This window comes from Colossoma macropomum, unplaced genomic scaffold, assembly GCF_904425465.1.
Source record: "Colossoma macropomum unplaced genomic scaffold, Colossoma_macropomum, whole genome shotgun sequence".
Taxonomy (NCBI): Eukaryota; Metazoa; Chordata; class Actinopteri; order Characiformes; family Serrasalmidae; genus Colossoma; species Colossoma macropomum.
In genome coordinates, this window is record NW_023494800.1 from 2,146,014 (window position 1) to 2,173,546 (window position 27,533).

General features: G+C 38.8%; 1 protein-coding gene across 5 annotated transcripts; it reads right to left on the reverse strand.

Annotated features, from left to right (window-relative positions):
- Positions 1 to 6: 6 nt before the first annotated feature.
- On the reverse strand, positions 7 to 25,694 carry LOC118820210 (hydroperoxide isomerase ALOXE3-like). 5 transcript variants are annotated; one of them, XM_036588403.1, is made up of 16 exons: positions 25,634 to 25,688; positions 25,526 to 25,529; positions 22,883 to 23,018; positions 18,729 to 18,939; positions 18,482 to 18,563; positions 13,284 to 13,406; positions 13,104 to 13,201; positions 12,855 to 13,024; positions 12,631 to 12,774; positions 10,882 to 11,085; positions 8,523 to 8,609; positions 8,265 to 8,437; positions 6,611 to 6,732; positions 6,023 to 6,123; positions 5,764 to 5,934; positions 7 to 351 (listed from the first exon to the last, which is right to left on the reverse strand). In XM_036588403.1, exons 3-16 carry the CDS (start codon positions 23,006 to 23,008, stop codon positions 172 to 174), a joined length of 1,992 nt encoding a protein of 663 aa, XP_036444296.1. In that variant the 5' UTR covers positions 23,009 to 23,018; positions 25,526 to 25,529; positions 25,634 to 25,688; the 3' UTR covers positions 7 to 171. The 5 variants fall into 5 exon arrangements, with proteins under 5 accessions (XP_036444296.1, XP_036444297.1, XP_036444293.1 ...); XM_036588404.1 differs by having other exon boundaries at positions 18,804 to 18,942; XM_036588400.1 differs by having other exon boundaries at positions 18,729 to 18,942.
- Positions 25,695 to 27,533: the final 1,839 nt, after the last annotated feature.

Genomic DNA, 27,533 nt, shown 5'->3' on the forward strand with positions numbered 1-27,533 from the left:
CCTCAGATTACATGTGAATGTAATGTGAATAATTTTTTAGTAAAAAATAACAATTATTAGATCAAAAATCAATTAATGTATTATGTTGGCATGCAAAGTGAATTAACAAAAAATCTTGATTGTATTAAAGTGTATGTAACTGTGTCAGAGTAACCCCTTACTGCCCTCCTCCTAAAGGGCAACACTGTTATCCACATTGGCTGGCTTTAAGTAATCATACGGCAGCTCGAGATCTCTGTTCCTGGTGTTAATCTCATTGTTACGTTTACAGAGGTCTTCTTGAAATTCTGAAATGTGCCGACGGGCTTCGTCATCACCGAACAGATCCTCTGTATAGACCCCCAGTGGATACTGCAGGACACAGAGAAACACGGAGCCATCAGAGATTATTTTCTTTTTACAGAGGATACAAAACAACAACATGTACAACATTATCAGTATGAAAGCTGGCATATATCATAAATAAAATTGAGTGAGTTATTGGCCGAAGGTTGAAGTATAACCCCACCTCCAGTGTATTACTTCAATTATACCACCATTTTTACCAGTTATTCCAGTTATTTTATAATTGGATTTTAACTTCATTCTCACACAGAAACAAAACAACAAGACAAAACAGCTGCGATGTGGCACTGCAGCATGTACGTGCTGTGAAGCAAAGCCAAAAGTTGGACAAAACAAGCACTTTACGTTCATGTAACTCATTTAAAAGCAGCATCAGCAGCTCAGAGCAGATTAAAAGCATGCTTCCACTAACTAAAAATTCCAGCAGCAGACTGACCACCACGGAGGTTCCGGCTTTTCCCCTTTTCTGTATCTTATACTAACGATCAAATCTCATTCTCTTGTGTTACTGTTTGATATCCGGTGTGGTCCAGCGGAGGATGGGTTCCCCTTTTGAGTCTTGGTTCCTCTCAAGGTTTCTTCCTCTTGCTCTTAGGGAGTTTTTTCTTGCCACTGTCGCCATTGGCGACGCTCATGGGCGCTCAGACCTGGCTTTTCTGTAAAGCTGCTTTGTGACTGTTGTGAAAAGCGCTGTATAAATAAACTTTGACTTGACTATAGAGACCATTCTACTGAATTACTGTCAACTGTGCTCCCTCAGTAAAAACTGAAAAAACAAGTATTCAGACCTCGGATATTTGTTGTGTTCTGATCTATTTAAATTCAGGGCATTAATAGAGAGGTTAATAAGCTAAATATATACAAAATCATAATTTATAGGGTACTTTTATTAGGAGGAGTCTGTCCCAAACCCTAAACCCTAAATTTACACTTTTAAAAAGAACACCTTCTTCTTTTTGGATTTCTTTTAAACTGCAGTTGAAAGCTTTATCATGATTTCATTTTTAAATGATTAAAAAAACAAAATGCTGTCCCACGTTTTCATGTCACTTCCAAACTTCCACAGTTTTAGTCAGCAGGCGGAGCCTTATATTAGCCACACCCCTGCATTTTAGAGCAGGAAGTGGGGCTGCATCCCTGTCCCTCATGGCCACATGGTGAGCAGTTAGATCCCATTGTTTTGAAGTAAATGTGTCCCAAAGTCTTAAAATCAGTGTGGAACATTAAGAACCGTCAGTCTGAAACATTTAAGTGTTTTAATGAAAAATATGATTTTATGTGTGTTTGCTGGTCATGTACTGGCTGAGTTTTTGAGCTTAAAATTAGCTAAAATTGTCACCACCGAAACAGTCACTACTGAAACATTTGGTAAAGTTTGGTAGAGTTATGATTGTTTTGGTAGAGACAAAATGGAATATTCAGTCATTAGTTTTAATAAAATAATCATAATTAAGGTTTAGAGTCACTCAGAGCAAAAGGACTTTAGTCTAAAGTCCAAGATCAGTTAAAAGTCCTGAATGTGCTTCAGCTCTGACTTTGAACCAGTTCAGTAGAATCATCCGTAAACATGAGTGGAAGAATCCTACAGCTCACTTTTCTCATGGATTACTTCTCCTCATCTATGCTGGTTTAACTGTGTTTTGATGGGCTTAACTGCAGCATTTAAGGTGGAACTTCAATGCAATGCTGACTAATCAGGTTGTTCCCAGTAAAAGGGCGGAGCTCTGCCACTCTTGTCTGGTGTAAGCAGCTTTGTTGATTACAGTGGGAGCATTTTGGTTTTATCATTGAGTGCGTTGACATGCACTCAATAAGCCGATCATAATGAGATTTCTGCAGTCATCCGATTATTCAAATCGTTATGTAAACAGCACACTCTGATCTAGAAATCTGATTAAGAGGCTGGATTTTAGCTCAGTAATCAGATTTCTCAGTGCATGTAAACTCTTACTCTGATTTCTTTCGGATTTCTCAGTCTGAGCATGTGTGAAAACAGACACCAGTACCAGACATAAGTGAGCAGCATCGCAGTGAGACGCAGCAAAATGCTTCTGAACACTGAAACCAAACACGAAATAAAGGATTTAAATCATCTTCTAGATGATATTTGTTCACATTTTCAGGTAAAGTGGCACAATATGTTTTTTAAAAAAAAAAGCTGCGGTTTGAAGTTTGAGTTTAACATTACGTTTACATCTTCTTCTGTGAGTTTATTGGCTGGTTGCAAAGCAGAAATCTGATTACTGTCTGATTCATGTAGACCAGGAGTTTCCCCATTATCTAATTACTCAAGTGCATGTAAACGTGTTAATCGGATTACTGACAAAATCTGATTTTCTGCAGTTATCGGATTATTAAGTGCATCTAAACACACTCATTGTTGTTCACTTGGGTCACTTGCTGTCATTATAGTGCTTTTCAGTAGGCTTGTAATAAAGTTGCGGCTGTTACTGTTTTTTTAATGGTTTTCATTGCTAGGATACAGACAAATAAGGCAGAGTGCCACTTTTGGGAGATATTGGCGCTCAGCCATCACCTTGTGAGGTTGAACCTAGCTGTGATATAATTGTGATTATAAAACAGATAGTACCTGTCCTAAAATCTGATTGGCTGAGCCGCGTTTGAAGCTGTTGTAAAATCCACGGTATACGCCTATGACCGCCTCACAAAAACTGAACTCAAAAAATCCTTCTGCTGTTAATGGAGAACCGAGTATATCAATGAAGTAAGAACACTTTTTTGTTTAAATTGAGCAGCTGGCAACTTATTTTCTTAACTAGAACCAGGCTGGTCATCTAGCTAACAGGCTAAAAGTTAGTAAACAGACTAAACAACTCCATCATTAATATCACAGGCTTGAATTAAAGTACTTATGGTATGATTCACTGTAAAAGGGCAGTGTAAAACAATAATTAACGTCACTTGAATGTTTGACACACTTCAAATGTCCATGTTTCAGTCAGAATTCGCATCAAACCCAGATTGAATCACAAACATCTCTGTATTCCTTAAATAGTGTCCTAGCTAAGAAATTTTTGAAATTCTAGCCTTTACAGCCAAACAGTGCATCATTAATTGAGTGTGGATGTGTCTGAATCCCAAATGACCATTTCTTAGCTGTATTTTGCTCTGTTGAGCTGCAGGATCCAGTGTTTAAACTCCCACGTAGTGCACTATGTAGGGAGCAGGGAGCAGTTTGAGATTCAGCCCCAGTGTGAGAAGAGGGCACCACTGGATTGGTGCTAAATAAGACTCGTGGTGGTAATTTGGTGACCGAAAAGTACTTATAAAGTGAAAGTTTTTGCATTAAACAGTGCTGTTATCATATGTTTATTCTTATATGACAAAAAGTTAAAAAATGAAATGAGTGCGATATACAGCAATGGGTGACCAAACATTCAATACCATATGCTAAAGGAACTACATTTCTTGGTGGAATACTTGTTTGTGTCGATTATTATTCATAATAACTTAAATTAATTTCTGAAAAATAGTGTGTTCTATCATATTTTATGTTGGCCGCCATTTTATAAAAGCGATAAGCCACTTGAGACCGTGCGTTGCTGCGATTTTATCACAGGGGAGTTTTACTCCTCTTCGCGTCGTGCCTAACAACACCCTTCCCTGTGATAAAATCACAGTAACACACAGCCTCTCATGGCTTATTGCTTTATTAATCCACTGTCCAGTGTAGTCTACTGAAGGTGTCCTCTGTGCTAAGGTTTTTGATATTATGGATATTCCTGCACCAGCTTGTAAATCATACTGTAGACTTGATGTACTTCAGTGATAAACAAATCCACAGCATTGTTGTAGATCATCAGTGGAACTGGCCATTTAGGAGCTGATTTCATCACTTTAGACCAATCAGGACAAGCCAAATGTAGCTGTTGATTAAACTGTGAAGAGTTACCAGATCATTGGTAGTTATAATTTTAGAATAGGAAGCTTTTAGTTTTTATGTCAGTCAGAAAAGACCTCCTTAAAGTCTGTGTAAAGTAGAAATAAACATGTGACTATGCTGACTGCGCCTTTCATATTCGCCAGAATATAACCACTGCACCATTTAAGGTGGAATGGGAAAATTCGAATACAAAGCTGCATAATTTAAAGCGGAGCAGGAAAATATGAACAAGAAGCTGGCGAATAGGATGCCAACTTCAGCCTCATACTAATATTAACATATCCATCAGCTTGCTAGGTTGGGCAGCAAAGCCTCTCTTGGATTGAAACGAAGCCACTAATAGCACTTCAGCTGACGCAAATACACAGCTTTATTGGACTGTACAGCCAAACATGTTTGAGCCAACAGAGCCAGTGACCAACTGGAGACCAGAGGGCACTGACCTACCTGAGAACCAACCTCATTCCTACATTTACATTTACATTTACATTTACATCATTTAGCAGACGCTCTTATCCAGAGCGACTTACAAAAAGTGCTTTGTCTATCCAGAGAAAGAATCTTCGCTAGCTACCGATAGGTTAGAGAGAAAGTCAGTCCTAAGCTCAGATACTGGTAGAATCAGAAGGTCATTGACACCTAGTGAAAAAGGGACAGAGTTAAACACAGAACAGTGCAATACGATAAAATACATAAGTGCTGTACAATACATTACAATCAATACTTAATTTAGTGCTCATTTAAGTGCTGAATAAACAGGTGTGTCTTCAGTCTGCGTTTGAAGACAGCGAGAGACTCTGCTGTACGGACAGCCAGTGGGAGTTCGTTCCGCCACCTGGGTGCCAGCACAGAGAACAGTCTAGTTGCTTGCCTTAACAGTCTAGTTGCTTCCTCTCAGTCTGCGATGGAATGATCATATTTTTCTCTCATTTATGCACGTTAGCAACATCTATTACTGACTAGCATAACCTAGCAAAATAAACTTAGGCTGGGAGAAGCACTGATGCTAATGCATCATTTATCGAGTGTGGATGTGTCTGAATCCCAAATGACTGTTTCTTAGCTGTATTTTGCTCTGTTGAGCTGCAGGATCCAGTATTTAAACTCCTTTAGTGCACCATGTAGGGAGCAGGGAGCCGTTTGAGATTCAGCCCCAGCGTCATTTGGTATTTGTTTTCTTTGCCATTATACTGTTAGGGGAGGGGTCATGCTAAGCATGGCTCCAGTGCATCATCAAGACATTATTTCAGTCCCTGCCCAAAAAAAATCCTGAAGACAAAAATGATGAAAAACAGTTTAAGGTCTAACTCCACAATCCGATACTCCATAGTTCAGTCATTATACATGTTTACAGCAGTTATTTTCGAACATGTATAATGTGTTTCTAAACAAATCTCTCAATTTACCTTTAACGGACTTTATATATATATTTATATATTTTTACTTTTATATTTATATATTTTTATATATATATATATATTACTTTATATATATTAATATTTATTTATACTCACATGGTCAGAAGATTGCTTGCTTAGCAGGAACAGAACAGCCAGTCCGTGAATGGTGGTGGTGACATCAGGAAGAGTTTGGAAGAAGGTCGTCTCTGTGGATTCTCCTTTCTTCTTGGGGGGAGGGAGTCTGAGGGAGCTGGGCAGGTTGGGCATCCATCCTCCAAAGTCAAACTGAACCAGCAGAGAGAGAATCCAGATCAGCTTACAGAGCACATTTAGACAACACTGACTGACAAAGAATCTGGATTTGACCGAAAACCTGGCCGTTGTTGACCGCAGCGTGTTGAGCAGACACTGTGAAGATCACCATGGTGACGAACTTGACAACCTCTTCCACTTTGCTGAAAGAGCGGGGGATTCCTGAAGCAGTGCAGACAGAAAAGTTTAGCACAAGTTAATAATATGAATTCTTTCTTCAGGTTAAAGCTCACTTTGTTTGCTCTTAAATACCCTGTGCATATATTACTGACTGATCTACTAATCATTGCACGATTAGTTACCAATTGTTTGAATGAGTTTTGATTAATAGGTCATGCAAACATTGAGAACATATACAGATCAGGCATAACAATGACCACCTCCTTGTTTCTACGCTCATTGTCCATTTTATCAGCTCCACTTACTATATAGGTGCACTTTGTAGTTCTACAGTTACAGACTGTAGTCCATCTGTTTCTCTGATACTTTGTTAGCCCCCTTTTACCCTGTTCTTCAGTGGTCAGGACCCAACAAAGTATGCAGAGAAACAGATGGACTACAGTCTGTAATTGTAGAACTACAAAGCATGAAAATCTGTATTTTACATTTTCTGTCAGGTGCAGTCACACTGCTGAAAAATAAAACATACCAGTCTCGCCTTTCTTCAGGAATCCGTACTCAAATATGTCACTGATCCATTTCTGTAACTCAGGGTCTGCTTTCACGTCGCCATCAGTTTTATAGTAACAAGTCAACACTCCTCTCACGAACCTAAAACATACATGAGTGACATCACACAACAGATATTTGCATATTTTAGGCCTAATTCTAAACCACCTGAACAAAGCAGATCACATCACCTCTTGTATTTCTTACTTTCAGTAATTCAGTAATGTAGGGTTTCATCACAGACATCCAGTGAGAGCAACAGTGGCTGCATGTTCCAGACATTGAATGTATATCGCATATGTATCAGACTTTAGATTGTGTTCTGATCTATTTAAATTCAGGGCATTAATAGACACAGTAATAAGCTAAATATACAAAATCATCATTTATAGGGTTCTTTCTATTGGGAGGTTTCTGTCCTGAACCGTGAACCCTTATTTAAAATATTGCTGTCCTGTGTTTTCATGTCACTACCGAAACACAGAGTGGAGCCTTATTTTAGCCCCTCCCCTCCATTTAGAGCAGGAAGTGAGGCTGCGTCCCTGTCCCTCAGGGCCACATGGTGAGCAGTTAGATCTCATTGTTTTGAAGTTAATGTGTTGCAAAGTCTGAAAATCAGTGTGGAACATTAAGAATCATCATATTTAAAGCATTTAAGTAAACTTTTTAGTGTTAGAATTTAGTTTTAGAGTTTTTGAGTTCTGCTGAAAATAAGCTTAAAGTCTCTGTACCAAAACAGTCACTACTGAAACATTTAGTAAAGTTTGGCTAGTTTTATGATTTGTTGCTTTTTGAACTCCTCTCAAGCCCGCCCTTACAAAAATAAGTATACCTAAAGTTCATTTTATTAAGTAAACTTAAGTAAAGTTCAAGTATATTTCCCAAGTATACTTTATGTATTATGTATACTAATATCAATGTACTAGTAGTCTAGTAGTTTACTTGTAAGTGTACTATTTTGGTACTTCTTGGGACCGGGAAATTGGCCCACTGTTTAGTTTATACTTTTAAGTATACCACCAATAAAATTACATAATCCATTGGCCTGAGTACATGTTTTTGGACTGTGGGAGGAAACCCACACAGACATGGAGAGAACATGCAAACTCCACAAAGAAAGAACCCTGGTGACCCGGCCAGGAAATCAAACCCGGGTCCTTCATCCTGTGAGGGGACAGTGCTACCCACTGTGCCACCTTATACACTGTTACTTTATAATCACTAATACTTTTCTTAGGTACATCTCAATCAAAAGCTCAAGTATAGGCCGAGTATACGTGTAAGTATAAGCCAAGTATACTTATAATGTTGTTTAGTTTATCTCTGACATGTACATAAAAGTATACCGAAAGCATACTCACTTGTTTTTTAGTTTAAAAGAAGTAGCATACTTGAATAAACTTCTTTTCTGTAAGGGCTTCCACCTAGCAAACCGTAATGCCCCCCAAGCCCCCCCGCAACGGGCCTGCAACCTTCTGTTTACCTGCTACAAACGTGGTGCCTCAAAATTAATCCCACCTGCAAATTATTCTGTAGATCGTGTAGGACTTTGCACCACAAAAGCTACCTCGGCAGAAAATAAATCAGGGTGTTTTCATTTAATCTCATTTCAGGGTTCATCTTATTTACTGTACTTGTGGATGATGTCCCAGAACTCCTGGCCATCGTCTCTGTAGTAGTAGTTGGGGATATTCTCCAGACCTCTCTCCTTGATATTGTCCGGCAGACAGAGAGAACTGTAGGTCAGCGTGGAGACTGCTTTTGGCAGAAAAGTGTTGACCGCGTCATCACACCCTATAGCGGTGTACTGGGCAGTAGAAACAAACAACATGAGCATGTCTTTGCGAGCCCTTCACGATTATTCAGATTATATTTCCAATGGATTTGTATACCTTCTTGAAAATCCCGTCTTTTGAGATCAACAAGTTTCTGGCCATGATGTTAATCTGGAAAGTGTAGCGAGTGTGGGGCATCAGGAGCTGAAAGGGAGAAGCAGCATCAGCATTAATGTACTGAATTATTCATGCATATTAAAACCAGTGGTGGACAGTAACTAAGTAAATGTAGTTCGTTACTGTACTTAAGTAGTTTTTTCGTGTATCTGTACTTTACTGAAGTTTTTCCATTTTAGGCGACTTTTTACTTTCACTCCACTACATTTCAAAGTCAGATATGTCACTTTTTACTCCACTACATAGTAAATTAGTTTAGGCTAGTTTATGTAGCAGATGCAGTTTAGTAAAGGAAACTCATTTGTGAATCTGAGTTTACAAGCTCTTAACTTGTACTTGCCATTCAAGACCACCTTAAGGGCCATTCCATTACTGCATTAGCTGGCGAAGTTTGTTAGATGAGCTCTTGAAGTGAAAAAAAATGTGGACTTCAGCAGGACAGCACAGGAAATCATTGCGATCTGATCGAGTTCCCTATTCAAACCCAAAGTAGTGCAGAAAAACCAGTTCATTCATTTTTTTTTTCCATTTTCCATTTAAGCCTGGATTACTAAGCACACAGAATTAAGATAAATCAAAACAAATAAAAATAAAATAATAAACTATAGATGGATAATATGGAAAAATAACTCAGTTATTTAAAATACAATTAAAATACAAATACGTACCAAAGAAAAGTAATTAGAAATTAAAAGTTAAAAATAACTAAAACAAACAATGTTGGTTTTAAGACTACTAAGCAGTTTGTTCCAGGTTAGTGGTGCACTGTAGTTAAAACTAGTTTTTTCTATATTTGGTAAAAAGTGAGAACTTTTTAAAAAAAAAAATAGTCTAGAGTAATTTTGTCTATATGTTTGATGATGTCCCCGTATCATGATGCTCCCGTCTTCGTACTGTGAGCATTCTTGGTTTTAGATGCTCAACACTTTGTTCCAAATTTCTGATTTGTCTAAATACTCATTTGCATTTTTTAGACAGCATCTTTTTTAGCAGAGAAGAACTGGGGTGCAGTTCTCTGTGTTCTCAGTATTTTTCTCTGTGTAACTGTTGTTCCTGCTGTCACTGCTGGCTTCTCTCTTACCATCCTCATCATTAATTGACCCCAAACAAGTGCACAGATTAGTTGTGGTTCGACAATCTTATTATTTAACCAATTATGGGACCAATTGTACTGACAGAGATGGTCAGCGCTGTGTGCTGGCCGCTGGAGTTCCTCTACACCAAAAACTGGTCACTCCATGTCTTTATGGAGCTGCTTTGTGCACAGGGGCTCAGTCATGCTGGAACAGGAAAGGCTCTTCCCCAAACTGCTGACACAAAACTGGAAGCAGATAACTGTGTAAAATGTCTTTGTGCTGTAGCATCAACATCACCCTTCACTGGAACTGAGGAGCCCAAACCCTGAAAAACAGCCCAGCCCATCATCCCTCCTCCACCAAACTTTACTGGTGGCACTGTGCATTCCAGTAGGTAACGTTCTTCTGACATCCACCAAACCCAGATTCATCATCAGACTGACAGACAGAGAAGCTGATTCATCACTCCAGAGAACATGGTTCCACTGCTCCAGAGTCCAGTGGCGGCGCTTTACACCACTCCAGCCGACACTTGGCATTGTGCATAGTGATCTTAGGCTTGTGTGCAGCTGATCAGACATGGAAACCCATTTCATGAAGATCTTGACACACATTTCTTGTGCTGATGTTACGTTAAGAGGCAGTTTGGAACTCTGTAGCGAGAGATGCAACACAGCATATGCAATTTTTACATGCTACGCGCTTTAGCACTTGGTGGCCCCACTAAATGACTGCTGCTGTTGTTGCTCCCAGATGCTTCCATTTCACAATAATAGCACCAGTTGATGGGGCAGATCTAGAAGTTTAGAAATGTCACAAACTGACTTGTGCCAAAGTCACTGAGCTCTTCAGTGTGATCCATTCTACTGCCAGTGTTTGTCTATGGAGGCTGCTTGGTTATGTGCTTGATTTCATATGACTGTTAGTAATGGGTGTGGCTGAGAAACCTGAAATCAATAATTAGGAGGGATGTTCATTTACTTTTGAACATATAGTGTTACTGGTGTGTCAGTCAAATGCTCTACATACTTTTTTGTTCATATTTATAAGTACAATGTCAGACATTATGTGTGTAAATTTGAAGTAGCTATATTCACTGGAAGTAAATATAAAAAAGTGTCTGAGTGCCGTCTGTAACTGCAAATCTTACTGCATCAGGAGGACAACTTCCATTCTTTCAGACTTTTACAGAAACCTGGCACAAACATTAGTGACGCGCTCACCTTGAACAGTGGATGGGCTGAAGGCAGGTTGCGCAGTGTTGCAAGAGAGAAAACCTCAGCCAGCAGGTGTGTTCGCAGCAGATGGAAGTTCAGCTCGTGTTCGTGGAATTCCGCGCTCCTCACAAAGGTCTTCGCCAGGAGCCAATCCCATTTGGAGTCAGTGGGAAGAAAGATGGGATTCTCCTTGCTGGGTTCCTGATACAACTGCAGTGAACATGTTTAACAGCTGAACTGTAAAGGGTTGATATCCCAGACATTGATTTAATCTACAGCCCCGTTTCCAAAAAAGTTGGGATGCTGTGCAAAATGTAAATAATAACAGAATGCAATGATGTGCAAATCTTTGAAACTCTATATTTTAATTGAAAATAGTACAGAAACAACCTATGAAATGCTGAAACTGAGAAATTTTATTTTTATTATTTTTCTGTAAAATATATGCCCATTTTGAACCTCATGGCAGCAACACATTTCAAAAATGTTAGGACAGGAGCAGTAAATGACTGATAAAGTTGTGTAATGCTACACCTGGTGGTTAATTGTCAAGAGCTCAGTAACATGACTGAGTATAAAAAATAGGGGTGAAAAAGATGGGGAGGGGTTCACTGGTCTATGAAAGATTGAAATGACAAAAACTGCAACAGTTCAAAAATAATGTTTCTGAACATAAAAATAGCAAACTTGGGGACTTCACCATAATTCATCATGATATCATTAAAAGATTCAGAGAATCCAAAGAAATCTCTGTATATAAGGGACAAGGCTGAAAACCAGTATTGGCAGGCCATGATCTTTGGGCCCTCAGGCAGCATTAAAAACAGACACGATTCTGTAGTGAAAATCAGTGCATGGGCTCAGGAACACTTATAAAAACCATTATCTGTGAGTACAGTTTGTCGCTGCATCCACAAAAGCAAGTTAAAACTCTACCATGCAAAGAAAAAAACATATATAAACAGGATTCAGAAACGCTGCTGCCTTCTCTGGGCCTGAGCTTATTTAAGATAGACTAGGGCAAAGTTGAAAAGTGTCCTGTGGTCCTGTGTTCCAAAATTTAATTTTTTTTTTTTCCAAATCATTCATGCTGCATCCTCCAGGATAAAGACCACCTAGCTTGTTATCAGTGCACAGCTCAATAGCTAGTATAAGAGGATGGGGTGCATTAGTGCACATGGCATGGGTGACTGCCACATCGTTGAAGGTACCATTAATGCGGAACGATGTTTACAGGTTTTGGCAACATATGCTGCCATCCACACAACGTCTTTTTCAGGGAAGGCCTTGATTATTTCAGCAAGACTATGTCAAACCACATTCTGCACGTATTACAGCAGCACGGCTCAGTATTAAAAGAGTCTGGGTGCTAAACTGGCCTGTCTGCTGTCTAGATTATCAGGATTTCATCGGTGATATTTCTATCACTGTGAAGATGGGTGACCGGTTACTATGTAAAACCACAGGCGGTGATACTGCACCACAGGGGGTGCTCAAGAGCAATGAATCTCATAGAACTCAGGCCGACCAATGAGCTCTATTCCCGGGGTGAGACCCCCATCTTGCAGAGGCTACATAAAATACAGTTATTATTCATGCCAACCAAGAAGGCTCAACCCCTCTGTACTAGAATCATGTGGTCTGAGCTCTGTTTGGTTCCTCTGTTGAGTTTTTGCCAATTTTGTAGAAGTTATAATGGGCCTTCAAGGTGAAATCTTTCTGAGTCATTCTCTAAGAAAACTATACAAGACTTACCTGAATCGCTATGGGAATTAGCTTCTTCTCAGGCGTGCTATAGAGTAAGCAGAGAGGAGCGGTCAGACTCTGCCTTCTATTGTCGATCAAATTTCCTTCAAAGCCGCTCAGTCTTTTATAGTCACAGAGGAAGATGTTCCCATTCTAAAAGAACAGAACTGAGAATCACAGCATGCCTAAGAGAGAATGCTGGTCAGGTGTATTCATTTGGATCAGCACCCTACCTGCATTTCCCTCTTTAAACAGCTTCCTCCCAAAGACGACTTGACCATGTCATCCGTGACTGGGAAGTTGTGGGGCAGCTTGGAGCAATGCTCAATCACCATAGGGTTCAGTCCATTCAGGAACTGATAGCCAAAGAATTCATCGGAGTCCCAGTGCTGCCTGACATATTCTATGAGAGCACATATATGAGAACATGCTGGACCTCTTACAGCTGTTAGTTCAGCATTTCTAACTTTTGAGAGAAATACCTTTAGGTGTCGGGTACCGGAGGAGTGAATGAAGCTCTTCTAGTGACTTCCATGACTCCGAGCAAGCTATCAAGCTTTCCAGCTCCAACTCCACCAATCTGAGAAACAGAATATCAAAACATTGTACATGGGATTCATTAATAGCCTCAGATTATTAATCACTAATGATGTGGAACTTACACTGACACTGCGTTGAATTTCATCTCTATGTCCTTGGTGAAAGAGAACCTGACCTCTTGAGGCAGATCAGATGCTGCTTCAGCGTCAATAATATAAGGTACCTTATAGTGATATTCCTTCCATCTGCAGATCAGACATGGTCAAGTTATAATTTCTCAGTGTAACTTGTGTACATTAGAAGGAAATGTCATTCTTCAGGCTCCAAACTCACAACAGCAGCACATTATACAGGACTGTACACAATGCCAATACACGACAGAGTGAACTGCGTGCAGAATATACAATAAGCACCACAGACAACAAATATACAGAACAATAAATACATACAATAACAAAACAATGTATAAGAATGGTCTGGAATCTGCCATTTTCTCTTTAAGTGAAATGCTCTTTATTGAAACTTCACGCAGAGAGGTGAACTAAATCACCAGGGGGAATGAGGGACAGGTCATCAAAAGGCAGACATAACACAAAGAGGATAAACAAACTGAAAAGACGTTTCCTGCCGTAAGTTGAATAAACAGCAACATCGTCAAATGTCTGTCACTGTGGTTATGCTTGGCTTATTTTATTTTGCAAGACAAGAGAAGCATTTAGAGCTCAAGTTTGCCTCCATAAGCTGGAAACAAGCGAAGCGTCAGCAGCGTCAATAAGCCCAGCTCAGCTCTTAAACTCTTACTGAAGAAACTGACCAGGCAAACTGACCATTTTCCTCCTGGTAGCAAAGCAAAGTAACAAAGCTCTCTCTGTTTGACTGATTTTAACAGCTTCTGCAGGTCAAACAAACACAACGTTAACCACGAGGCTGAAGTTGACTTGTTATTCGCCAGCTTCATATTGGAATTTGCCGTACCACCTTAAATGGTGCAAGAGCGAGGCGTCGGAACTGCTGCACCACTTAAGATGGAACGGAAAATTCAAATAAGAAGCTGGCAAAAAAAGTCAGCATCAGCTTCGTACATTTACTATCATTTTGCTCTTTTCTGTAAACTTTGTTCAGCTCGATTGAGCTCTCATAGCAGCATCCCAGTAATTAAAAAATTAAAGTGCAAGTGCGGGGTGGTGGTGGTAAAGGGGTGTGTGATGAGTTTACGGTGGATTTTGGAAAGGTTCTAGATTAGTCCAGCTGGATGTTGGGGGGCATCAGAGCCTTCGTTAATCTAACCACCTCAGACAAGAGGCTGTTGTGGATTCTGGAGATGGTGGAATGGATACTCTGGGAACTTCTGCCCAACGGCAGGAGGGTGAAGAGTCCGTGAGATGGGTGGGAGGGGTCATTCACAATGCTAGTGGCCTTGTAGATGCTGCGCTTGTGGGAGGAGGTATCAATGGTGGGGAAAGACACCCCAATTTTCTCAGCTGTCCTTACAATCTGCTGTGCATTTCCCAAACAAGGCAGAGAGACAGCTGGTCAATTTATTGGCATTGTATTTTTATAGACCTTTCTACCAGTGTAATGGCAGTCTAACATGGCAGTCACACCAATTTTGGATTTGTTTGTTTATCATGCTGCCTTGAATCTAATGTTACAGAGTAATGGTTTAATATTTTTTAATAATAATAATAATAATAATAAAATGTGTAAAAAGTTATATTTAATCATTTTGATTGTGCACAATGTAATTTATCTCATTTCTAACAGTAATATAACAATATTTTCATTTCATTCATTTCACTATTTCTAATATTTGAAAGCTTATCTTCTCTTTGGACAAAGAAAATAGAAAAAAACCTTCATCCACCAACTGGTATCTATGATTTGGGTGGGATGGAGCACAGAGGTCACACTTAATTTCTTTACATACACGGGCTGAGGGGGGCAGGCAGTCATCCAGGGTGGTCTGATGTCTGCTAGGGAGCTGAATATCTAATTGCATATCCATATATCTGCAGTAAATGTCTTCAAATTATAATTACAGTGGAGAGAATGAATTATTCAAATGACTCGTTAGTTAAGGAGAAGAAGCTAAAATCTATTTGGCTATCTAGGCATCTTAGCTGAGTTTGGCCTTTTTGTCTGACTGAAAGCAAAACAAATGGGTCAATTTTGTGCTGAATTAAGTTTGAATCGTTGTTTGCTTTGATTTTGTTTGATGACAGGAGGCAAGAGTGACACAAATGCTAGTTTGGCTGTATTTATTTAGGCTCTAGGACTTTTATTGTCTTTCGAGTCAGAAAACAAAGCATGGTAATCCTTCATGCAAGTAATAATATATATAATGATGTAATAATGTATACTTTGTTGTTAAGCTTTTGTACAGATTTTTTGGTGAAATATATTGTTGAGTTAAACCACACAAGTCAGACTCCATTTCTATTGGGTTTGCTACACACTGATGGCATTTGGGTTTGAGATGAGGTAATGGGTCAGAATTTCAGCTTTTATTTCCTGACATTTACATCTATATATGTTAAACGACTTGGCACCTTTGTTTGAACTTGTCCATATTTGGACATACTTGTCCATAGTGAGCAAAAATATTGGAACATGCAACTCACAGGTGTTTCTTGTTGCCCAGGTGTGCCCTGTTAGATTGACTGTTTAAACAGTTTATAGCTCTGAATGTCTACTCTTCATCTGAGCCCTGGGTTTCACCTGTGAAAACTGCACTTGTTGTTACATAAGAACAAACCAATATGAAAACCAGAAAGCTGTCTATTGGAGAAAAGTAAACCGTTTTGAACCTGAGAATATAGGGACAATCGATCAGAGCCACTGCACAAGCACTGAGTATAGTCAATACAACAATATGGAATGTGCTGAAAAAGAAAGAAACCACTTGTGAACTAACACTATACCAAACACTGAACAGGTCAGCCAGGGGAAACAACAGCAGTTGATGACAGAAACAGTGTGAGAGCTATAAAGAAACACCTAAAAACAATATTCAGTGACATCACCAACAGCCTTCACAGTTTAGAGGTTAAGGTATCACAATCCACCATTCGAAGAAGACTTTGAGGCCAATAGATACCATTCATCAACAGTAAGAGTCGGAAGACCAGATTGGAATTTGCAAAGAAATAGAGATGAGCCACAAAGTACCAAAGTGATGAAGAGGCCAAGAAGTGGAGAAATACAGGACGTGCTCATGATCCAAAACATACAAGCTCATCTGTCAAGCATGGTGGAGGTAGTTTCATGACTTGGGTTTGCATGGCTGATTCTGGAATGGGTTCATTAATCATTTTTGATGATGTAACTCATGATGCTAGCAGCAGAATGAAGAAACATTCTGTCTGCCAATTTACAGAGAAATGCATCCTGTCTAAGTGAGAAGAACATCATCATGCATTAAGACAATGACCTTAATCCCAGACTTTAACCCAAGTGAGCAGCATTTCATCCCCTGGAGAGGAGACTGAAACCCTCCAAAACAAACAGCAATTGAAAGAATGTGTGGTAAAAGGCTGGAAGACCATCACAAAAGAAAGAATGCAACAGTTTGGTGATGTCAGTGGGTCACCAGCTTGATGTAGTTAATGTAAGCAAGGAATATGAAACCAATATTAAGCAGTATTTACTTTAAGACCTTCTGTTCCTCCACTTTTACTCAACTAAAATTGGGTGGTCTGTTTAAAGTTGTTTACCACATCTAGATTACATTTCGGGAACTAACAGCTAAAATTCTGATCTATCACCTCATGTTCATCTTTTGATCCCAAACCCAAACGTCTTCAGTGTGTAGAAAACACAAAAGAACCGGTCTTGCCATTCCAGTACTTTCGGAGGAGACAGGCCTGAGTTTGATTCAGAGTCTTGAAAGAAGATGCTAATTGCTGCAAAGCTGTGGTCTGGAAGTAGAGGTCTGCACTCCCGTGGGAGTGGACCAGCGGGACCCAGCTCAATATCTTGTGGCACGGGACTAATTTTCAGTGTTGTGTGCGGGAGCAGGAGGGTGACCAGCCCACTGCAGGCGGGAGCGGGACAAAACATGCATGAAGAGAAATCACACAAATCAATGAACAGCCTAAATAAAGTAGAACGATCATCAAATCACATTTCTAAAGAAAATAAAGGGACAACTGTAAAACTGTAAAAGTTGCAAAGAGCTGCCCAGCAAAACACCAAAAATAACCACTCTGTGGTTTAATTCCTTCTTTGTGTTTACTGGGAAAAATGGCGTTTGGTGAAGTTACTTCACAGTGAGCCTGTTGACCATGACTGCCATGTTATTTCAGCAGAGCGTAATGAATTTTGGTCATTCTACAGAAACGTGCACTTTCTATCTCTCCATAGGGGTCACTGGTGTTACTGATCCTCATTGGTGTTACACATAATAAAGGAACACCAGAGACATTTTAAATGAAACATACATTTTATAGACTGCTACAGAGCATCAAACCACATGTTGTCAATCATGGAATATCCACTAAAATATGGAATTTAATCCATTTGTATTCTATTTTTTCAGTTACCTCAGAATAAAGTGGGTCACACCAGTGACTTCAGCTAAAAGCTTCATATGAAATCATGAGCTAAATGAGAAAATCTCTGATAACTGAAAGACTCAGTGGACTCACCATGTGCTTTTCTTCATAGATCCTCAGAAAACAGGTAAAAGGAAGTCAAGTGATGTCATCAGTGTGACTTTTATTTCAAAATAAGAGATTTTTGTTACGCTGTAATGCCAGTGACACGACTCCTGGGGAACTTTCATTATATATTTTATAATATTTATTTGGCATTTGTTTTCTTTCTATTATGTAATTTAATTTATATATTTCATAGTCATGTATAGATTATTGCAGTTAAAATAGCCTCACCCTTTACACATGACTGTGAGGACGAGCTCTTCTGTGGTGATTGTAATTCAGTATGATTGATTTAAAAACCAATATGGCTCAATTGAAGCTCAAGAAGGTGGAATAGTTAAAATAATTTATTTTTTATTATAACATATAAATAAATTGTGACCCTAGCATGTTTTTCAAGCGTAATATATCTGTAAACGCTACGGACACAAAAATGGATGTTTCTGTAGAATGACCCATTTGCAGATAGACTGTGTCAAATATTGGATGTCAGTTTGCCTTGACAGAATTGCAGGCAAAAACATTTCGGTAGCAGGTGAAAACAGGACAAATGATTCCAATTTTCTGCGGGAGCAGGATGAACAAACAGTCCTCCATAGACCTGGACCTGAAAAGAGCACGGTTTAGCAGCCCTGCCTTAAATCACCATTACATTTACTTACTTGAAGTTTTGATGCCTCACTGCAAGCTCCTGGTGCCTTTGGTTAAGAAGTGCGGTGTTTGTTTCCTTGTTTATAAGCGTAGCTGCACAGAAAATGTATTTTACAAAAGGAATCAACAAAACTTGCCATTTGGGGTGCCCAAACATCACTTTACCCTGGACTGCTTAAAATCATTTGCTCTAATTTATAAAACTTCTGTTTTATGGAAATTGTGATACATCAGTCATGGATTAGAAATTGTACTAACCTTTGTCATTCCTGAGGCTCACAATTGGATTTTTGCTGTTCAGCCACTGGTAACATGGGAAGTGGACTTTCTCACCTTCAGGTGTGGTCACCACGAGTTTGGCACAGAACCACTCCTGGAAGACGTACTTGAATCCGCTCGGCTTGGCCTCCAATTCGACTAGCAGGAGGGTACCAACACTTTCTGTACAGGAAACTTTGGATGTATGTACCTGCTGGCAGAACATGCTATAGTTTCAGTGATACAAATAACATTAAAGATGACCTGTTATGGGGCGGCACGGTGGCGCAGTGGGTAGCACTGCCTCACAGCAAGAAGGTCCTGGGTTTGATTCCCGGCCGGGCGACCAGGGTTATTTCTGTGTGGAGTTTGCCTGTTCTTCCTGTGTCTGCGTTGGTTTCCTCCGGGTTTTCCGGTTTCCTCCCACAGTCCAAAAACATGCAGTCAGGCCAATTGGACATGCTAAATTGCCCCTAGGTGTGAATGTGTGTGTGATTGTATATGTATGTCTGTCTGTCTGTCTGCCCTGCGATGGACTGGCGACCTGTCCAGGGTGTATCCTGCCCTCCGCCCAATGACAGCTGGGATAGGCTCCAGCACCCCACCGCAACCCAGAAGAATAAGCGGTTTAGATGATGTATGACCTGTTATGTTATTTTTAATATTAATAATTTTATTTTGGGGTCTAGAATGGATTTACATACTTCAATGTTCCAAAAACACATCATTTTTCTCATACTGCACATCTCTATACACACTATATGCTCTATTAGAGCTCCTGTGTCCTTAAGCCCCACCTCCCAATGAGCCCAGTGTGCTCTGATTGGTCAGCTCGCCCACTCTGTTCTGATTCCTCAACCACCAGAGCGGCATCCTGCTATAAGTTCTGACCCCACACCGCTGCGGCTGTTCTTTCAGTGGCGTCGGTTCTGCTGTATCAGTTCGAGCCAGAGTCCGATCCTGAAAGTCAGGTAGAACAAGCTGGTAGAACTGATGCACCTTTGCAAGCTAGGCTGGAGCTGGACCTTCCAGAGTAGGAAGAGTAGGGCAGTAAGGACTGTGTTACAAGATTGAGCCATCTTGTAACAAAGGAAAAAGGCTGGAATTTGAACAAGGCATTTCAGGCAGCTGAGAAAAGTGGTTTCTGTGGGAGAGAGTTTCTCCCTCTGACCATTTACATGCACAAAAAGCTACATAATACACTGAAGGAAAGGGAGAAACCAGAAAAGCATAACAGAACCAACATGTAGTGATTTTATGTGTGTCAGTATATCCATGTCCTGACTTTAGACTCGACTTGAGAAAATCAAAAAAGACTTGAGACTCGACTTTGACTTCAACACCACTGACTGGGACTCTGACTCGAACTTGAGCCTAATGACTCAGAAAGCCTCGAGACACAAAGTGGAAGAAACATGGGGAGTCTGACTGCAGACGGGCCTCTATACAGCCGTTTATTTTTAATGTGAATAGATTCGTTTTCTGCCGTAAATTGAATAAACAGCAACGTCGTCAAATGTCTGTCACTGTGTTTATGCTTGGCTTGTTTTCTTTCGGAAGACAAGAGAAGCGTTTAGAGCTCAAGTTTGCCTCCATAAGCTGGAAACAAGCGAAGCGTCAGCAGCGTCAATAAGCCCAGCTCAGCTCTTAAACTCTTACTGGAGAAACTGAACAGGAGAACTGACCATTTTCCTCCTGGTAGGAAAACAAAGTAACAAAGCTCTCTCTGTTTGACTGATTTTAACAGCTTCTACAGGTAAAACAAGCCTAACATTCACCACGAGGCTGAAGTTGACTTGTTATTTGCCAGCTTCTTATTTGAATTCGCTGTTCCACCTTAAATGGTGCAGCAGTTACATTCTGACGCCTCACTGCTGCACCATTTCAGGTGCAGAAAATTCAAATAAAAAGCTCAGTAGCACTTTTAAAAAATTCTTTTCACTACTCTTTGTGTATACAGTATGCCTGTCATGATCATCTGTGTACCATGGATTTTGTATTTTATTTGGAAGGGTAAATAGAAAATAATAATATGCAGCCACACGCTAACATGCTGTTATTAAAAGGCTATAGCACTATTGCCATTATTCAGTGTTGTGGCCTTAAATTGGCTGAAGGATGCATACTGACTTGTTTGGACTCAAAGATTAAGACTACTCGACTTGAGACTCGCCTGTACTGACTTGGGACTTGAATCGAGACTCGACTGCCTTGACTTGGGACTTGACTCGAGACTCGACTGCCTTGACTTGGGACTTGAATCGAGACTCGACTGCCTTGACTTGGAACTTGACTCAGGACTTGAGTGTGAAGACTTGAGACTTACTTGTTACTTGCAACTCTACACCTCTGTTTGTAGTATCATCCAATACCTGGTTTATCTAATCAAAACTTTATTAGGTTAAATCGAGTGCTAGTGATGGAATTTAATAGTCCATGTTATGGCTGGAGGCGTCCAGGAGAAACCAGGAACTGAACTTTTGTTCTTCAAATTAACTCACAACACATCAAATACTTCTCATTCTTTTTTACTGTGTTTGTTAATTTGAGTTCATTTTAATCATATGCTTTGTTTTTCAAGCACATTTACCGCTTTGATAAGTGATTTTAAATGATGTACATTGTGTTATTATACCAGTTATTGAGTCATTGTTTACATGAGATCCACAATGTGATTCAATTAATGTGTTACTGCTCTCTTCCATTGTTTATTAGCCTTGTATTGGTAGTGTTGGGAAAGGTATGAGGGAGATATTTAATGGTGTGAAGCACCACCTGCTGTTTGTCTTGGGCAAGTCTTTGGTATCAGACAGTCAGTCGGTCAGTCAGTGGCTCAGGAAAAGGCAGCGAGTCTCGTAGACTGGGCCACTAGGTGGTCCAGCAAAAACATTTAAAATCAAACATAATATGGACAATTCCAAAAGAAGGGAAAAGTGGCTTCAGGCAGCGTATCATCACCTGTCCAAAGAAAAACAGTTATCTCCTAAATGAAAACTTTACAGGGGAAGGCAAAAAAGTTCTTTGCTCTCAATGTAAGTTAATGTAAAGTGTTTTTATCCTTGGCTATGTAAAGCTCAATGCAGTGGTGGACAGTACTTAAGTAAATGTAATTCATTACTGTACTTAAGTAGTTTTTTCATGTATCTGTACTTTACTGAAGTTTTTCCATTTTGGGCGACTTTTTACTTTCACTCCACTACATTTCAAAGTCAAATATCTCACTTTTTACTCCACTACATTATGAGAAATCTGTCGTTCCTTTTGGTTTATGTGTGTATAAAAACATAGCATGTCAAAACAAAAGAAGCGCAAAGTAAGAACACCAATCAGGGCACAGTGGTCACTTTGTTTTGAGCTTGTTTTGACCTGTTGGTCATACCAACCCAGTGCAGCACACGGTTCAACATCAGTGCAGCAGCGTAAAATTCTGGGAGAGTCTATTCAACATAAATGATGAACTAACCCAACTTTGTGTAAATAGACCACAATATAGAAATATGTACTCATATGCAGTTGAGACTGACGTGTCTTTTATCTTTATAATTTGTACAAACACATTTCATTTTATAGTAAATTAGTTTTGGCTAGTTTATGTTTATGAACAGAGACCTACAGAGGCAGTTTAGTAAAGGAAACTCATTTGTGAATCTGAGTTCAAAGTTTTTATTAATCTTAAACTTGTAACTAAGTTCAAATAAATCTTAAACTGAAACTTTGCTTGTTCTAAAGTGATTTCAGAGCCACTCAGTTCTACCTGATGGAAACTGTTTGCCTTCAGTGTTTTGTGCTTATGATAATTTTAATAGACATCAGCGTCACTAATTAATGACCTTCTATTAAAAGACTGGTTTACCAAGAGAGACACTGGAGAATTTTCACCTAAAATGAGTTAATGAAGCGAGTCTTGTTACAAAAATGATAATAGAACATTAGAGCCATAATTAATATTTTAGGACTTCTACTTTTACTGGAGTAATATTTTACCTTGGGTATCTCTACTTTAACTCAAGTACTTGGTTTGTGTACTTCGTCCAGCACTGGCTCAATGTAAATGACAGCTGTTGTGTTCAAATGATGCAGAAAAGTAATAAATATATAAATGGAGTTACATGTTTTTCTTTGACAGTGACGATATATAAGACTTTAAAACTTACCGATGAAAGTGAAAAAGTGTGGAGAACCTGAGGTTTACTCTCACAGGTGGATCCAGTGAGCCTGATGTAGATCTCCTCTAGGGTGAAGGCCGTTGTACTGTGTACCTCAACTGTGTATTCCACCATGATTACCTCTACAAAGAAATATCAACTGTGAGAGAGAACCTTGAAATAAAATGAAATATCTGTAACTGATAATCCAACACATTGTATAAATACCATTAACTGCAGTTGTCGTTTAATCACTCTATTTATTTACATCTAATTAAATATCACCAAATCTACATATCCCAGCATTCCACGCTCTGAACTGTATCACAGCAACATTTGTGGTGAACAAATTTTTACATTCTGAGTTTCACAGCACGCCAGCGTCAAACGACATGACTGCAGTAACAGTCAACTAACATTATTACTCAGTGTTTTGGAGCAAATCCGATCATCTAGTATTTAAACTGTGATATTTTCCCTTCTTTCCTAAAATGTTTAGTGCAATTAAAGTACATGTAAATAAACCTTTAGAACCTTTGCTTAGTTTTTCACTTATTCAATTACACTCACAAATACAGTATTAACACAACACATAACACAAGTGCCATACATTGTTATTCACATAGCTGTGCCATCACTTGAGATGTCATTTTGATATCTTCATGAATTTGGATCATATTTTCCAGGATTTTTGCTCTTCAGACTATGAAAAAAAAAAATCTTTTCAGAAATTGTTAGACTAGCTGTCTGTGGGCTAAAAATGCAAACATTCTGATGGTATTTCTTTCTGTGGCTTATTACTGAGTAAAATGAAAAGATTTGTATAAGGCATTTATTATTATTATTATTATTATTATTATTATTATTATTATTATTATTATTATTACTGATTTTCTCTCCTTTCGGATGCCAACACTTTAATATCTAGGAAGACAGGCCTTGAAATATTTTGTTCAGGTCCTCAACTATAACAGCAAAAAATAGCTTAATAAGTCTGCTTGAACAGCTGTATTCAATCTGTGATATTTACTTCGCCTTCTTCGCCTTATACAAATCTTTTCATTTTGCTCAGTAATAAGTAATTTTATACAGTCAGGATCTGTTTATTATCTATAAACTAAACTGAATCTGGGCTGTAAAAGAAAGCAGTGATTCTTACTGTGGTTCTATTGTGTTCTTACTATTTACTTTTTACATTTTTCAGTCATTTTACTTCATGTAACTCACACGCTAGTCAGAGAGTTTCTGATTTTCCTGCTTAAATGTGACATTACAGTGAAATTTAGTGTATGTTTGTATTTACCACATATATAGAACCTGTTAAACATTTGTAATTTAGTTAAACTGTCTTGGTACTTACCATCAAATACTTACACCATTATATGTTGTGTATGGTTCTATACAGAACCAAAAAGGCTTCTTCTATTGTGGCAAGCTTATTAACAATAGCAGAACGGTTTTTGGTGCTATATAGAACAATATACAGCACACTCTCCATCAATCTGAATAACTCTTTCATGATACTAAGAACGCTTTAATCATGCAAAGGGTTCTTTGAGTGTTCATGGTTCTATATAGAACCACTGTCTTTACTAAGGAACCCTTGAAGAACCATCTTTTTGAAGAGTGTACTTTTGTCAGAAAATAAAGTTCAAGAGAATAAACAACTCTGAGATTCTTGGTTTTATTGCATTTTGCAAAATGTCCCAACTTTTCCAGAAATGGGGTTTGTAAATTGACAGCAACTGCACTGTTAGAAATGAAGGTTCTGTTCAGGTACTTTTTTTGTTCATCAAGGTACAAACAGTGTAAATGTTCCCTCATAGCTACAACAGTGGTTTTAAGGTCTGATTGTGAACCTTAAATAAGTTTTTCCAGGTGAAAAGTTCGTATTTGTACCTTTTCATAACCGAATGTTTTAAACAGAACAGTAAAATAAAAGCCTGGAGACGAGACGGGGTGTGTGGAGTCAGTACAGCTTAGAACATATCATTTCAGTGGATTATGGTTCAGTTATGTTCCCTGACTAAAGGTACTGAGATGGACCCTTGAGGGTTCCACCCCAGTGATGAGAGGGGCACTGACCCAGAGACAGTTTAGTACCTTTATTTCTGAGAGTGCACATGTGTTTATTTATATGTGAAATTCATCTGTTTTATTATGTGTTTATTCTGTTATGTTTATTCTTTAAGGGTGTATCACCTGTAATAAATTCACCTGCAGATCAATTTCACCAGGGTATATTTTGGTTTGTCCATCTGAATTTACATGACCAAATCATAAGGCAAATTATTCAGTAACTGCATGAAATAAATGTGCATTTTTATGGAAAAGCTCCCTAAAATTAACAGAACATGTGTTTTATGATCTACACATATTGCTATATGCTTACAGTTTACTGCTGAAATCCAAAAATCTTAGACGCTCTTTGTATTTTTTAATAAAAATCATTTTTACAGAGCAGATCACTGAAGAGACGCCATCTGTTTATAGTTTATAGCCCAGATTTGTGGAAAAATGGGTCGACTTTCAGTAGAACAAAAAAGTTTAGCTTCTTATATAGCTTATTATAAGGTTTTAAAATTACATCACCCATCTATTTGACTGGAAAGAAGACAGTTACATCTCTCATACGACACCCAGCTTTTGAATGAAGCTTATGAAATATGAAAAAATATGACGAAGTGCGTTTTGGAACCATCGGTGGTCCCAAGGAGTAGAAAAGGTTAAGAAAAGTGAGCACTAGTGAATTAAACTCACCTGCTGAAGCTTGTGAGTGTGAGACCTCTGCTGACAGGTTGCAAAAGGTTGAAAAAGAAACAGAAACTGTTCAGTTTTGCCTTCTTTATGGGCTCCATTACAAGGGGGTGTGGCCAAAATTAACATTTCATGCAAATGTGACAATTTGATGCTCATAGTACTGCATTATAATGCTAATCTTTATTGTAACATCTCTCACTACAGCAGCTTCACATTTACAGAAAGAATGAAGTAGAATTGAGTTTCACTTCATTTTAAGGAACACATACTGGGATTTTATTAAGGTCTTTTCATTTGCTCAGTAAATTAGACGCTACTGAAAGGCATTAAGCTTTATCCATTATGACCTGCATTAGTACATTGTTCAAGTTTTTATGTTAAGATCTTTAATCATTGCATAATAATGTGCAGTAAACACTTTAAGACATTGTTATGCAATTTGTTTAGCTTAAATCGGTATGAATGCAATAATGCATTAACATTTCACTTTAATCAACTGGATTCATGTTGATAAATTTCCATAACAGAACCAGAAAAAAAATCTGCCTGAAGCAGAAACTTTTACTGTTTTTAGAAAAGCAAGGTGATGTTGAAACATCTTAAACAGGTTCAGGAGTGGAGTTAAAACTGACACACAAACCCAGATAGCACAGTTGATATGGCCCAGACCTGAGCCACATCCGGCTTTTAGATGTGGCCCACATACCACGTGGAATGATGGCACAGGAGTGGGCCAGATGCGGTTTCCAAAACCGCTGTTTACTGCCATTACAGGGCCACATCTCAGCCACCTTTAAACCACCAATGTCAGAACTGACCCACCACTCAAAACCACTAGTACAGAAACCAGGCCATTACAATAGCTGACCTATTGGGTGGGAATGCTGCTCAGTGCCATGAGACTCAGGGAGAGGTGGTATTTAACACTCATGGACTACTACCTGCAGATGGGATTTAAACTCATGATTTCTTGATAAATGAGCAAATGCTTAACTCACTGCACTACTCAGTAGTGGTTTCTAGGCCTACACGTCCAAAATGTTTACTACACTGTGAAAGAAGTTTGCTTAATTCAAAATAAGTGACATGCCTGACAGAAAAGTTTAAGTTCAGTGCACCTCAGATCAGTTTTGTTGTTTAACGAACGCAAACTTTTAAGCAGCCACAAACCACTGTAAACTAAATCTGAATTAAACTGCAAACAAGGATATGTTGTAGTGTTCCCAGTAGTGAGGCAGACTGAGTTGAATTAAGTAAAAAATAACATTTTAACCTGGTATTTCTCTTTGTTGAAATAACAAATACAATGTCACAAAAGCTAAAATATTTTATTTTTTACAGTGTACTGTGCCGTATATGGCCAAGATCTGAATGTAAACTTTGCTCCCACACAGTGCTGTTAATCCCTGTTTATTTATTTAAATATAAATTATTATCATGTAGCTCATGTCAGCTCTGGCAATGTTTGCCAGACGTGGTCCAGATCTGTTTTGAGACGTGGGTCATATGTGCCTTTTTATATGTGGGCCGCTTTTGGCTCACATGCAGTTAGCCAGTGCCGACCAAAGGCCAGCAGTGCTATATCTCTGCCGGAAGTGGCCCACATCTGCATGCTATATGGGAATACACCCAAAGTGAAAATGATCAGGTAATATGATCTGGTATCAGTGTTACCAACAATATGGAACCCATTATTTTCTTCCCACAGATCAATATCTCTGACTTTTAACTGATCTTAGACCTCAGACTATATTCCTTTTGCTCTGAGTGACTCTAAACCTTAATTATGATTATTAATTAAAACTAATGATTGAACATTCCATTTTGTCACGACCAAAACAATCATAACTCTACCAAACTTTACCAAATGTGTCAGTAGTGACTGTTTCGGTGACAATTT